The sequence below is a fragment of the Puma concolor genome, chromosome B2 (assembly GCF_028749965.1).
Source record: "Puma concolor isolate L17-30 chromosome B2, mPumCon1.1.hap2, whole genome shotgun sequence".
Taxonomy (NCBI): domain Eukaryota; kingdom Metazoa; phylum Chordata; class Mammalia; order Carnivora; family Felidae; genus Puma; species Puma concolor.
In genome coordinates, this window is record NC_141671.1 from 88,355,298 (window position 1) to 88,369,493 (window position 14,196).

The window sequence follows — 14,196 nt, forward strand, 5'->3', positions numbered from 1 at the left end:
CTCGGCTCCCGCTTCCTTTGGGCTGACGTGTCGGCAGTTCTTCGGAGCCTCTGCGAGTAGGGCCGGGATGGCGGACGCCTGGGAGGAGATCAGGCGGTTGGCGGCTGACTTTCAGCGGGCGCAGTTCGCCGAGGCCACACAGAGGTGCCTGACCCTCCCTTTTCGTTGCAGAATCCAAAATAGCCCCTGGGTAGTCACGCCGAGATCTGAGGCCGCAGATCCCTGGCTCTGGACCCCGCACCTTCCCAGGCTGTGTCACCGATTTCGCCCTCACTTTCCTCCCCGAGCCTGGATTGCAGTTCCAAGTATAGTTCCCAGCTTTGAACCCCGAAAGCTACTACGCCCCGGACCGTTCCCCGCCCCCAGCCATGCCCCAGCCAAGTGCTGCCGCGCCCCGCCCTCTTGATGGCTGAAGCTGTTGATTTCTCACTGTCTTAAGAGTGTCCCTCAGATCCTTATTTACCCAACCCCCTATGGCATCACTGATTATTATGCACTTCCTGACCTAGAATGAGCTGCAAGGGAGAGGCAACAACAAAATGCAGTACTTTGTAAATGCTGTGTTGACCCTTTAAACATTTTGCCTTTTTTGTCCACCAGGAGAGTGTGCCAGGCCAGACCCATGGTCCCATCCGTCATTTTTAAGAACTCCCGGACACTGACATTTCTTGCAAACCCACCAACCTTGGCGGGATTGTGTCCTGGGCACCCTAATTCTGCTTTTTAATATTACAGAACACATAAACAATGTTGATAGAATCCTTTTTTATCCATTGACTATCTCTTACTTCGATGTTTTTGTTCCCAATGGGGCTTGAAGACCTTAATCCCTTAATACTGTATTTTGTAGTACTGAGGGCAAACTAGGGCACATACTTAAGAGCTTGGATAACAGTTGCAGTCATGGTTTTCCTAGGCCATATCCCCTGCCTACAGACCAATAGTAGTAGGCAATTATACACTTAAAGAAAATTCCGGTTTGTTTGGTTTTGGTTTTTTTACTGAACTTAAACTGGGAATTGAAGTAAAAGTAGGGCTACCTAATTTATATGTGCTACCTAAATTATATGTGCTAACTTTTCTATTCAGATTTGAAGGGTACAAGCAGGCCTGTAGGAGAGAGCAGACTTGAAATTCTGTAATAGAATGGTTTGTACCAGTTAGGTACATGATTTAAGTTTATGTAAACCTGCTTACTCCCAAGAGGTGTGTGTGTGTGTGTGTGTGTGTGTGTGTGTGTGTGTGTGTGTGTGTGTGTGTTTTAACACATTGAATCAGTATGGTTATACTAATCAAAGATACAGATTTTGTAATGTAGATCTTAGTGACTTTTTACCCAAACTTTTTTTAAAAGTTCATACATTGTTAAGTTTGTTAAGCACCAAATGTATCAAGTGCATTTTAAAACTTCTTGTTTTCCTCAGGTTGTCAGAGCGGAACTGCATTGAGATTGTGAATAAATTGATTGCTCAGAAACAGCTAGATGTAGTTCACACACTTGATGGGAAGGAATATATTACTCCAGCCCAAATTAGTAAAGAAATGAGAGATGAGCTACATGTCCGAGGAGGTAAGTAATTCCTTAGTTTTTTTTCTTCTGGTTATTTGGAAGAGGGAAAAAACTTATAAAACATGACTAATAAATTATTTGGAGGATGTGGGACATTCTTCTCAATTGTTAATATGGAAATCAGCGTTAATGTTTTTAATAGCTTCAGGTAAAGATCATATAATTTAAATGAAGTCAAATATCGTCACTTCACAAAATAGCATCTTTTATTATTATGAGTTATGTGTTCTGCGTGTGAATTAATCAACTGTTCCTATTCACAGTTCATGAATTTATTGCATGACGCAGGGGAGGGTGCTTAGCTGTCTATTATCAGGTGGTAATTATGAAATGAGAACAGAGAGTTTGAAGGATTATAGATTGTTGAAAATCAGAGCTATACTGCCACTTTTTTTAAAAAAACTTACCTTTAAGTATTTGCAGATTAGGAAACGATATGGTACTATACCTATATATCATGGGAAATGCAATTATAAGCATATAAAAAAAGTTTTTTTTCTTTTTTTTAATTTGAACAAACTACTGAGCAAATTTGAACACTTTGATTAGAATATAAGCAACTATGAAAACAGCTCTTCATTAGATGTTATCAGATATACCCTTGGTGTTGGTTCATCTTCCTCCATATTGCTAATAAAATATTAGCTATAATTTGGAATACTTGACAAACTTCTTTTGCCAATACATGGAAATCTACTCATTCCAAAATTTTTTTAAATGAGTTCATCCGAATTTAATTGTCAGTATCACTTTGGTACAATAGATAAATTCTGCCAGGGAAGTCCATCTTAAATCCATAGATCTGGCCAAATTGTGTATCAATCAATTGATGTTCATTATTGGCCTAATGTGACAAATGAAACTTCAAAAATAAATTATTGCCTGTGCCTTCAGCCACGAGGATGTATTCAGCTAATGGTTTGCATTTGAAAACGGTAATTATTGTAGCTTTATGTGCTTTGAAGACGGGGGACTTCAACTGTCCAAGATGTAAATCTATTGAAATTTACAGTTTTTGTCTGGTGTATACTTACACATGAATTAAAGTCAATGAATGTCTTTTCTTTAAAGGTCGAGTAAACATTGTTGATCTACAACAGGTACATTTTTAATTTATCAATTTTTTTCCTTTCTCAATTTTTTGATACTATGACTTAAGAATTCACTAATACTGGTATCTTATTTTGTATATCTGTGAAGAAATAGTTTTATATCCCACACTAATATATTTAATTAATTTAATAAGTTCTGACATACTGAATTGATTTAATAAGTTCTTCTTTCTTAGTTATTTGCTTATTCTTTACCAAGTAAACTCATAGTTATGATTTTTCATTGTAACAGGGTTTAAGTATTTAGGGAGAGAAATAATGTTCATGTTTACTTTAGTATATGGAAGGAGTAAAGAAATATTTTAAAAAGAAGAAGATATTTTTATAAAATATAAGAGCACGTGTCATCAACAAGTTACACTATATCCAAGAAGCTGGAAAATCTTGTGCAAATCCTGCCTATTGTATGACAATACAGTTTCTTAATGCAAACTTTGCTAACAAGTGAAAATGTAGTTCAGAAATGAAAGTAAATAAGCAATAAACCTCTAATTTTTATTTGACTGAGACTTTTGACAGTATTTCAAATTAATTTGAAATTCATCTAATAGAAAGTAAGTTTTTAAAAAGATAGGTTGGGGCACCTGGGTGGCTCTGTCGATTCTTGGTTTCAGCTCAGGTCATGACCTCACCAATCATGGGTTCGAGCCCCACGTCAGGCTCTGTGCAGACAGTGCAGAGCCTGCTTGGAATTCTCTCTCTCCCTCTCTTTGCCCCTATCCCCCTCACACTATCTCTTAAAATAAATAAACTAAAAAAATAAAAATAAAAGTCATAGAAAAAAATGTTCTAATATATAGTTTCAAACTTAAGAAACAATATGAACTTATCACTAATAGAATTTTATTTTTTTTCCAGGTAATTAATGTGGATCTGACTCATATTGAAAGTAGAATTGGTGACATTGTAAAATCAGAAAAGCATGTTCAGCTAGTTCTGGGACAACTGATAGATGAGTAAGTACAATATTCAGGAGCACTTTTTTGTGTTTCTTTTTTTTTTTCCATAGTGTTTAAATTTAGAACAATTGTGACCAGTTTGGCATTTTATTTAGAACTCAAGTGCTGATTTTCATTTTTAGGATCATTATATTTAAATTGTAAGTGCTTGGGGCACCAGGGTGGCTCAGTCGGTTAAGCGTCCCACTCTTCATTTTTGGCTCAGGTCACAATATCAAGGTCATGAATTTGAGCCTTGCCTCAGCTCCGTGCTGAGCATGGAACCTGCTTAAGATTCTCTCCCTGCCTCCCCCTCTATCCCTCTCCCACTCACTTTCTTTCTCTTTCTCAAAGAAAAAAAAGTAAGTGCTTAATTGTATGGAGTACTTGGGAATAATAAAAACTTTGATTTTTTTTCTATTAAAGCAGCGTAAACGTAATTCTTACAGTCTTTCCTCTATGATCTTAATTCCGAAAGCAAATTTGTTCCGAAAATGTTAATGAAAAATGCAGAATTTACATAGTTAAAAAAATCCCAGCATTTATCATTTGGTTAACCTTACATTAATTACATTGATAAGAAAAATAATTTTCAGAATATGAATAATGACTTATGTTTACCTAAACATACCCTATTCATTATTTTGTGAGCATACCTTATTGCACATAAAAAAGGAAAATAATTGTAATTTTTTTTTCTTTAACTATTAGCAACTATTTGGATCGGTTAGCAGAAGAGGTAAATGATAAATTGCAAGAAAGTGGTCAGGTCACCATATCAGAACTATGTAAGACCTATGATCTTCCTGGAAACTTTCTGACACAGGTACTTTTTCTTAATAGCTTAGTGTCTTTTCAGATAAATAAAGAATTTTAATTGGAAGAAAAAAACTAGACTTTCATACCATTAACTTTTTGCAAGTGTTTATTGATGTAGTTGTATATTTTGGGGATGCTTCCAATACATTGATGGCTCTGATGAGACAGACCATTTAGAAATGATTATTTCTTGGGGCGCCTGGGTGGCGCAGTCGGTTAAGCGTCCGACTTCAACCAGGTCACGATCTCACGGTCCGTGAGTTCGAGCCCCGCGTCGGGCTCTGGGCTGATGGCTCGGAGCCTGGAGCCTGTTTCCGATTCTGTGTCTCCCTCTCTCTCTGCCCCTCCCCCGTTCATGCTCTGTCTCTCTCTGTCCCAAAAATAAATAAAAAACGTTGAAAAAAAAAATTAAAAAAAAAAAAAAAAAGAAATGATTATTTCTTTATTCTTAAAATAGTTTGCCATTTTAGAATTATAGACATTTTTTTTTGTATACTGGAAAGTGCATGTGCTTTGGAGTTAAACAGACTTTGATTTTATTGCTTATGCCGCTGTTTAGTTACTCAATGTTAGGAAAATTATTTCACCTCTTTTGTATTTGAATTTCCGTATCTTTAAAATGGGAATAATTGTCTTTTTCATAGACTTCAATAAGGTTATATATATGGTGTATCAGTGAGATGTCTGGCACAATGGAGGTACTCAATAAGTGATGGTTTTGTTTTGTATTTACTGGAATAAATAAGGGAAAAGCCAAATCTCTTTTTAGGTATATATCTCTTTAAGAAAATCCAACTTACAAAAATTTACCAAACCATAATTGCATGAGATTAATTTATAATACAAACAGATTTACTAACCCATTTTAAGAGAGTGACTTCCTATAATTGCATCTAAAATACAATTTGAATACAGATCTGTTTTACAGAGCATATCAGGAGCCTAAGTTCTATTTTAAGTGAGCAAATATATGTTGATCACAGAAAGTCAAAAAATAAATTTTTAGAACACTGTTTAAAGATATCAGAACAGCCCCAAATGATTTCATATAAAACTGTGCTGTTGACACATTTTGGAAATACATATGGTTTCTTAACATTTTTCAGTTCTAGTTTTTCTGAATATTACAGGCAGTATTCTAAAAAGTCACTAAGAAATGGTTTGAAATGCATTTTTTTATACCAGAAAACTATCAGCCAGGCTGCCTTGAGTAGTTTAACTTATCTTGGGATGTGAAATATGTCCAGACTTATTTCAGATGTACCTGACCCCAGTCATAATGTAGCTATGGAGAAATACTCTCTTGGGGTTACCAGGAAATCATGTCTGCTAGTATAGATCTCTGGGCACAAGTAACTTATTGATAATTGCGTCAGAGAAGGTAACTTTTTAGTTATTACGTTTCCCTAGGTTTCAGAATCTTGGAATAACATTTATTTTACTCAGTGAATACTCATTTATTTTACTCAGCTCCAGATAGAGTCTTCAAGACCCATGTATATGTCTTACTGTCTATGTTTCAGGCTGCCTATATCTAGAAAAATTGGTTAATCATTCAATTTTATTTTACATTAGAAAAAGCCCTTCTTACCATGTAGCTAAGCCTTTTAACATATCTATTTGACTCATTCGGTTCTTTGCCCTGCTGTGAGATTTTGAAGTTTCCTAGATCCTAAATCTTCATTTTAGCTTATACATCCTATAAATTTGTGCTTGTTGAAATTTCTCAACCATGTGGTTAATACAACAACAGCATGCATTGTACCTTTAATAAGGCTATACAAATGTATATTTAGAATTTTGTTCTTTCAAATTAATAAAAATTCACATTTTACCCTCAGGCACTAACGCAGCGACTAGGTAGAATTATTAATGGACACATTGATCTTGATAACAGAGGAGTAATATTTACTGAAGCTTTTGTAGCTCGACATAAAGCACGCATCCGTGGACTGTTCAGTGCTATTACCCGGTAAGCCTGTTTTAAAGTATGTGTATTTTGGGGCACCTGGGTGGCTTAGTTGGTTTAAGCATCCAAGTTTTGACTTCAGCTCAGATCATGATCTCATGGTTCATGAGTTTGAGCCCCACGGTGGGCTCTGTGCTGACAGCATGGAACCTGCTTTGGATTCTCTCTCTCTCTCTCTCTCTCTCTCTCTCTCTCTCTCTCTGCCCCTTCCCTGCTCGTGTTCTCTCTTTCAAAGTAAATAATAATAATAATAAATTATGTATATTTTTATATTTCATTGATCATGGTTTGCTTTTTCTGTTCTATCAGGCATTTTTTCTTTTCTTTTTGCTTTTGCTTTTTTTTTTTTTTTAATTAAAATTTCATTCAGGACTCTAGGATTTTAGACATATAGAAGGGTAGGTAGCTTCTGGGAATGAAGATTCCAAAGCCCCAGAATGTAGCCAAACTCTCTTCAACCCACATCTCCTCCCACTCCCTACCTTAATCATCCTCATGACCCCAGATGCAGGTCTGCAGAATACCCAAATCAGTATATAGAGTCATCCTGGGATACGGAAAGAGCTTGCAGTTTAAAGTAAGAAGTCCTCATTCTATTGCATAATAACCATGTGAGCTGCAACAGATAAGTCAGTCACATAAGTAAGTCCTTCGAGCCTCAGATGGGGCTAGATGATTTTAGAACCCTTTTTACTAAATATTTAACATTCTACAGCTCAAATGAATAACAGTGTTAATTTCAAAATCACTTTAACTTTTCTAAAGTGAGAATTTCTGAAATGTTTGGAGCCTGAGTGACACTCTAATACAGAATTAAGAAAACCTACATTCTTAATTATCTCCTCTCTCCTGTGTCATTAACTGTATCTCAGTGGTTTTTGGATCCCATCAGTATTTAAATATGTCCAGATTTCTCCCATTTTAAAACAGTCAAACCTCTCTCAACCCCATATTCTACTTCATCTACCATCTTGTTTTGTTTGTTTCCATAAAGTGAACCTTCTCAAGAGTTGATGTCTACATTTACTATCTCGATTTTCTTACCTCTGTCACTTCTCAACTCATCCATCTGGCTTCTACCAACTTACAAAGCAATAATGTCAATGTCATGAACTCTAGTGGATACTTTCTGCCCTTGTTTTACTTGACTTTGCAGCACCATTTAATTCCAGTTACCTCTTCCTTCTTTCTTTCTTGAAATGTTGCCATTCCTTTTGTTGTTGTTGTTTTAATACTGCACTTTACTGCTTTCTTCTTACTCCTTTGGTTGTGCCTTATATGGCACGTTTTTCTGTCTCTTTCTCCTTTCTCTACCCTTTAAAGTTTTGTTTCAGGCCATGTTTTCTTCTTAGTCCATCACTGTCTTCCTAGGTGACTTTACCTTTCTGTTTTTAAGTTATTTATTTATTTTGAGAGAGAGAGAGAGAGAGAGAGAGAGAGAGAGTCTGTGTGTGGGAGGGGCAAGAGAAAGGGAGAGACAGAATCCCAAGCAGGCTCCGCACTATCAGAGTAGCATTGGGCTTGAACTCACTAGCCATGAGATCATGACCTGAGTCAAAATCAAGAGTTGGATGCTTAACCTACTGAGCCACCCAGGTGCCCTACCTTTCTTTTAAATTTCAGACTTCTATTACCCACCCCACATCTGTATTGAAATATTTTAGAAGTCCCTCTAATTCAGCATATTTAAAATAACTCACTATCACTGAGCTACCCCACCCCACACCACCTGAATTTATTCTTCCACTTTTGTTTCCATTTTACTAGTAAATGTTATTATCAGTTGGTTTTGCCACAAACCTGGGAGTCCTCCTTTACATCATCCTTTGTTCATCGCCCCCTTTTTCAGAACACAAAGGCTTTTGAATTCTGTATTCTAAATATTTATATACTTTCCCTATCTATGACCATTCCCCCCACTTTAGTCCATTTTTTTAACTGGACTATTTTAGTAGCTTTCTAATCAGTCTCCCTTCTTCTCTCATTACCTTCCAGCACATTTTTTTTTACATGGCAGTCACAGTGATTTATTTTTGTCATTCAGCAAATCACAGCATTTTTTGAGTACTTAATACATTTAAGGCACTGGTACAAAAGACTAGGTTAGAGGACAGAGCTTGCAATTTAATGCAACCATTTTTTTTTTTAATCATCTCACAATTACAGAAAAATTACAAGAGAACCTTTTTTTTCTGTCCTGTTTGACAGGAATTTCCTGACAGAGTGTCCCAACACCACAAATACTCTAGTCTGTGTGTCCTAAAATAAGGGCATTGTCCTGTACAATCGCATAACTGTAATACAAACATCAAAATATTGACATTGGTACATTACTACCATCCACTCCTTGGATCTCATTCATGTTTTACCAGTTTTTCAATAATATCCTTTATAGTGAAGGATCCAATTCAGAATCACACATTGCATTTGATTGTCATGTCTCCTTAGTCACCTTCAATCTGGAACACTTACTTGGTCCTTTTTTTTACTTTGGTGACCTTGACAATTTGAAGACCACAGGCCACTTATTTTGTAAAATGTTCAGTTTTGTTTGCTATTTTTTCATTCTGATATTCAGGTTATGCATCTTTGACAGGAGTATAACTGAAGTAATTGTGTGTTCTTGTCATTGAATCCTATCAGGTGGTAAACAGTATAGATTTTGTAGTTACTGATGATGTACATTATAACTTAATAAGCAGATATCTATTAGACTTTTCATAAAAATACTTGTTTTTCCCTTATAATTAAGTATTTTTGGGGAGGGCAGTTTGAGATCAGGTAAGTGATCCTCTTTTTTTTTTTTTTTTTCAACGTTTATTTATTTTTGGGACAGAGAGAGACAGAGCATGAACGGGGGAGGGGCAGAGAGAGAGGGAGACACAGAATTGGAAACAGGCTCCAGGCTCTGAGCCATCAGCCCAGAGCCCGACGCGGGGCTCGAACTCACGGACCGCGAGATCGTGACCTGGCTGAAGTCGGATGCTTAACCGACTGCGCCACCCAGGCGCCCCAATGTGATCCTCTTTTTTATCAAACTTTCAGTTTATTTACTTCTATAAATCACTATGGACTCCTGGCTCCCTGTTTTATTCATTGGATTAAAATTTATAATTATCATTACTTAGATATTTTTTAATGGGCTCTGATTTAGCTATTGGCCCATGCTTCAGGCTGTACTCTGTGTTCTTTAATATGTCTCCATCATTCTTGGAGCATTTCTTTCTGGTACAACAGAAAGGCTCAGTTCATATTTTCCTTGTCCCATCCCTGGAATCAGCCATTTCCCCAAAGAACCCTAGGTCTTTTTAGTGTACTATTTACAGACCAAGATCTGGACACTAAATTGCTTATTGCTGTTTGTTTGTCACTGCTCCCAAGCCCTCTCAGCAGACAAGTTAAGGGATGCACATGCACATGTGTATACACCCCTCTCTATATCTATATGTTTATCAAAAACCATGAGTTCACACTGATATTCCCAGTTCCCTTCCAAACCTCCATTAGTTTTGTTCTAGTTGTCTCCTTTTCCATATTTGCAACTCCCTTCTTTGACCATGAGAAATGTTGCTCCCATTATTCTTAATATACAGTCGATCCTTGAACAATGCAGGCATCTACCCCCCACCCACATTGCAGTTGAAAATCTGCAAATAACTTTTGACCCCCCCCAAAAAACTTAACTATTAACAGCCTACTGTTTACCAGAAACCGTACCAATGCAATGACAAATAGTTGAGTAATGCATCTTTTGTATGTTTTATGTATTATATACCATATTCTTATGGTGAAGTAAGCTAGAGAAAACAAAATATTAAGAAAATCATAAGAGAAAATACACTTATAGTACTGTCATATATATGTGTGTGTGTGTATATATAAAATCATGTATAAGATGGACCCATGCAGATCAAATCCACGTTGTTCAAGGGTCAGATATGTTTACTTATTTAATTAATTCCCCTTTATGTGATTGAGCTCCCACTGCTGCTACACCTCTCTTCCTTATGTGGATGCTCTCCTTTCTCCATACAGGCTATGACAGCTTGCACCAAATCACCCTCCTAACACAAGAAACTGGTAACAGTAGTTGTTTCTGGGAAAAGAACAGGGTAGCTGAGTGATAAAAATGGAGGGGGCTTCAGTTTTGTAACTTTTGTGCTCTCTATATATATTACTTGGTCAGAAAATTAAAAAATTAAAAATATAGGGACACCTGGGTAGCTCAGTTGGTTAAGTGTCTGACTTTTGATTTCACCTCAGGGTCATGACCTTGTGATTTGTGAGATCAAGACCCACGCTGGGGGAGGGGGGTATGCTGACAACACAGAGCCTCCTTGGGATGCGCTCTCTCTCTCTCTCCCTCTCTCCCTCTCTTTCTCCCTCTCTCCCTCTCTTTCTCCCTCTCTCCCTCTCTCTCTCCCTCTCTCTCTCTCTCTCTCTCTCTCTCTCTCTGCCCTCCCCTGCTTGTGTGCATGTGCATGCTCTCTTTCTCTCTCAAATAAATAACTAAACATTTTTAAAAATACTAAAATTATATTTTCTTATTGACAAACATTTATCTTTTTTCTTTGGCTAAGTATTGTGGTGAGTGTAGTTATCATCAGGTTCAGCAAATAATATTTTTTCTGACTCATACTAGCCCTGAGTTTCTCTGTGTAGAGGCATTATCAAACCATGAGAGAAAAATAAATTCTGAGCCTTAAAAGATGTTGCTAGGCTCTGTGGCTTCCAGATAGTTCCACTTAAGGTACCATATTGTCATATTTGTCTCTCAAATATAAGGAACTACCCCACTTTCTTGGTCTAACTTCAGAGAAAACACCTCCATCTCTGATTTAAAAAAGGTTTTTGTTGTTGTTATAGGTAGCCAGAAAGAAGAGTAGGAAATAATTATAAGAGCAAGATATGTAGGTATACCAAACTACATTGTATTCTAAATTGAAATAGAAATTCAACAGCTAAGTTTTAGTGTACAAAAAAAAGCTAGCAATTATGTGAAATTCGATTAAACATTTACTGAACACCCACAATATGTTATGAGCCCAGAAATTTTAAGATAAAGTCCTTCCAGGAGCCCTCTACATTTTTGTAGGGATGTGTTCAGGTGGAAGGGAACAGAAGACACACAAAAAAACAAAACATGAGAAAGTTGTAATGATTATAAACAGAGGAGAGCAAACTTCACTGAGCACCTAAATGGACCTAATTGGTTTAGGGATTCTAGATAATTTAGCTGAAAAAGTAGGGTAAAGCAATTTAATGAAAAACAAATTAACCTACATAAGAATTTGGTAAAAATAATGATTTAGTCAAAAATTCCCAAACATAGGGGTTTTAAATATCAATTCAATATTCAGACAAATGTTTTTGCTCTCCCAGTTTGTCATAGAGAAAATTTATAACATCTTGAATAATCAACAATAGATGATTGAGTTACTTGGAATAACTTAAAAGTCTTTTAATTATATGCATAAAAATAAAAACATAGACTAAACCCAAACCAGAACACAGGCATAATTGACTTAAACAGGGAAAATATATAAAGTCAGAAAAAGAAAGTCTAGGTCATTTTCTTTATATTTTCCCTTATTTAAAAGATAATTACTATAAAAGAAAAGGACTCACAGGGATCTACCCAAAAGAAACGAAGAGATATGTCCACACAAAGACATGAACACAAATGTTCATAGTGGCATTATTCATAATAGCCCCAAACTGGAAATAATCCAAATGTCCATCAACTGATGGATGGATAAACAAAATGTGGTATCTCCATACAGTGGAATGCTATTCATCATTAAAAAGGAATGAATACTGATTCATGCCCCATAATGTACAAACCTCAAAACCATGCTCAGTGAAAGAAAGACCACATATAGATTCCATCTATGTGAAATTTCTACAAAGGCAAATTTATAGAGGCCAAAAGCAGATCAGTTTCTCTAAGACTAGGAGTGAAAGCAGGAATTAACTACAGATATCTATAATGAAACTTTTTGGGTGATGGAAACATTTTAAGACTCGAGAACTATTAGTGATTGTTCCTCAACTTTATAAATTTATTAAAATGACTTAATTGTGTAAAATTGATGGGATTTATGATACGTAAATTATACCTTATTAAATTTTTTTTTCTTTAAAAAGACATATGTAGTCATTATAGAAAATAGTCATAAGCAAAAAGGAACATTTTAAGTGGATCCCTCCTAGTCATCCACCTAATCTAGGAGTATTTCATTACATACAAGATTTCATTTTTCTTCAAAAGCAGAATCTTGTAACATTCACTTGACTATTCCCAGGTGGGGAAAGAGCCTCCCAGAGAGAAAGAATAGAATGAAGAAAACAAAGTAAAGGCAGATTAAGTATCACTAAATCAGAGGTGGAAAGTTGGTAAGAAAGTAAATTGATCCTGAATTGTGGAGACAGATCAGTTCCCCCTGGAACTTCAGTAGTGTAATTCTGATTAAGGATGTAAAATGTGGTGTTATTTTTGTCTTTCACATTAATTGGTGTTTGGGGTGCCTGGGTGGCTCAGTTGGCTAAGCGTCTGACTTCAGCTTAGGTCATGATTTCATGGTTCATGAGTTCAAGTCCTGCGTCAGGCTCGGTGCTGACAGCTTGGAAACTGAAGCCTGCTTGGGATTCTGTGTCTCCCTCTCTCTCTGCCTCTCCCCTGCTCATCCTCTGTCTCTCTGTCTCAAAAATAAATAAACATTAAAAAAATTTATATTAATTGGTGTTATTCATAAACTCGTTATCCTAGTTATTTTTTTAATTCATAAATATGTGTAACTGCATAATGAGTAAGAAGTTCTTTTTCTTTCTTTTCGTAAAGGCCTACAGCAGTGAATTCTCTCATTTCAAAATACGGATTTCAAGAGCAGCTGCTTTACTGTGAGTTTACTTTAAATTATATGTCACTTAATTAGCTGCTTATTAGACTATTATTGTAAAACTTACTAATTTTTCATATTTTTACTTCCACTAATGTTAAAACTTACATAACTGAAATATTTCTAGTTGAAATATACCAATTTTCATGTACATATCTATCTGTTATATCCATCAAACATTTAGTGTTGGCTTACCTGCAGAGGAGTGAAATGAAAAAAAAAAGTGTGTGTGTGTGTGTGTGTGTGTGTGTGTGTGTGTGTGTGTAGAATACTGCTACACATATACATTCATAGAGATTTAAAATTGTAGGATTAAGAATAATTTTCACTTTGTTTCTTACAGATTTTTACTATATTTTCTAACATGAAAGTAAATAATATTTGTCTAAAAAGTTTTTATAGAGGTGCCAGGCTGCCTTAGTCATTAGAACATGTGACTCTTGATCTCAGGGTCATGAGTTCAAGCCCCACATTGGGCATAGAACTTACCAAAAAATGAATGAATGAATGAATGAATGATTTTTAAAATAAAAAGTAAAAAATTTTTACAAAGATAATAATACCAATAAAAATATATTTTTAGCATTCAGACAGCATTGTAATATCTCCAAAATAGTCTTGGTTCATTACCTGTATTATGTGTGTGTTTGTGAAGCTCTTATCAGAAGGGGTGTTTTTAAAGCTTTGCTGGAATAATTTTTAAAAACAATGACATAATCTTTCAGCTCAGGTATCTGTGCAAATAGAAGAATTAAAATGAAGAATGGAAAAGAAATTCATGTATAAAACCAAAACATAATTTTCATTCACTATATTTTTCAGCATATGGAGTTAAATATTTTCAGAGAAATTTAAAATGTAACATATATTGGAATCTACTAATTGGAGA

General features: G+C 35.7%; 1 protein-coding gene across 1 annotated transcript in view; it reads left to right on the plus strand.

Moving 5' to 3' along the window:
* The first annotated feature begins 12 nt into the window (after positions 1-12).
* Positions 13-14,196, plus strand: part of UFL1 (UFM1 specific ligase 1) — a 33,828-nt gene continuing 19,644 nt past the window's right edge. The window contains exons 1-7 of the mRNA XM_025925390.2: positions 13-144; positions 1,425-1,570; positions 2,642-2,670; positions 3,541-3,638; positions 4,332-4,446; positions 6,281-6,411; positions 13,250-13,308. Coding sequence (XP_025781175.1) covers positions 68-144; positions 1,425-1,570; positions 2,642-2,670; positions 3,541-3,638; positions 4,332-4,446; positions 6,281-6,411; positions 13,250-13,308 — 655 coding nt within the window. The 5' untranslated portion in view covers positions 13-67. The remainder of the gene's footprint in view (positions 145-1,424; positions 1,571-2,641; positions 2,671-3,540; positions 3,639-4,331; positions 4,447-6,280; positions 6,412-13,249; positions 13,309-14,196) is intronic.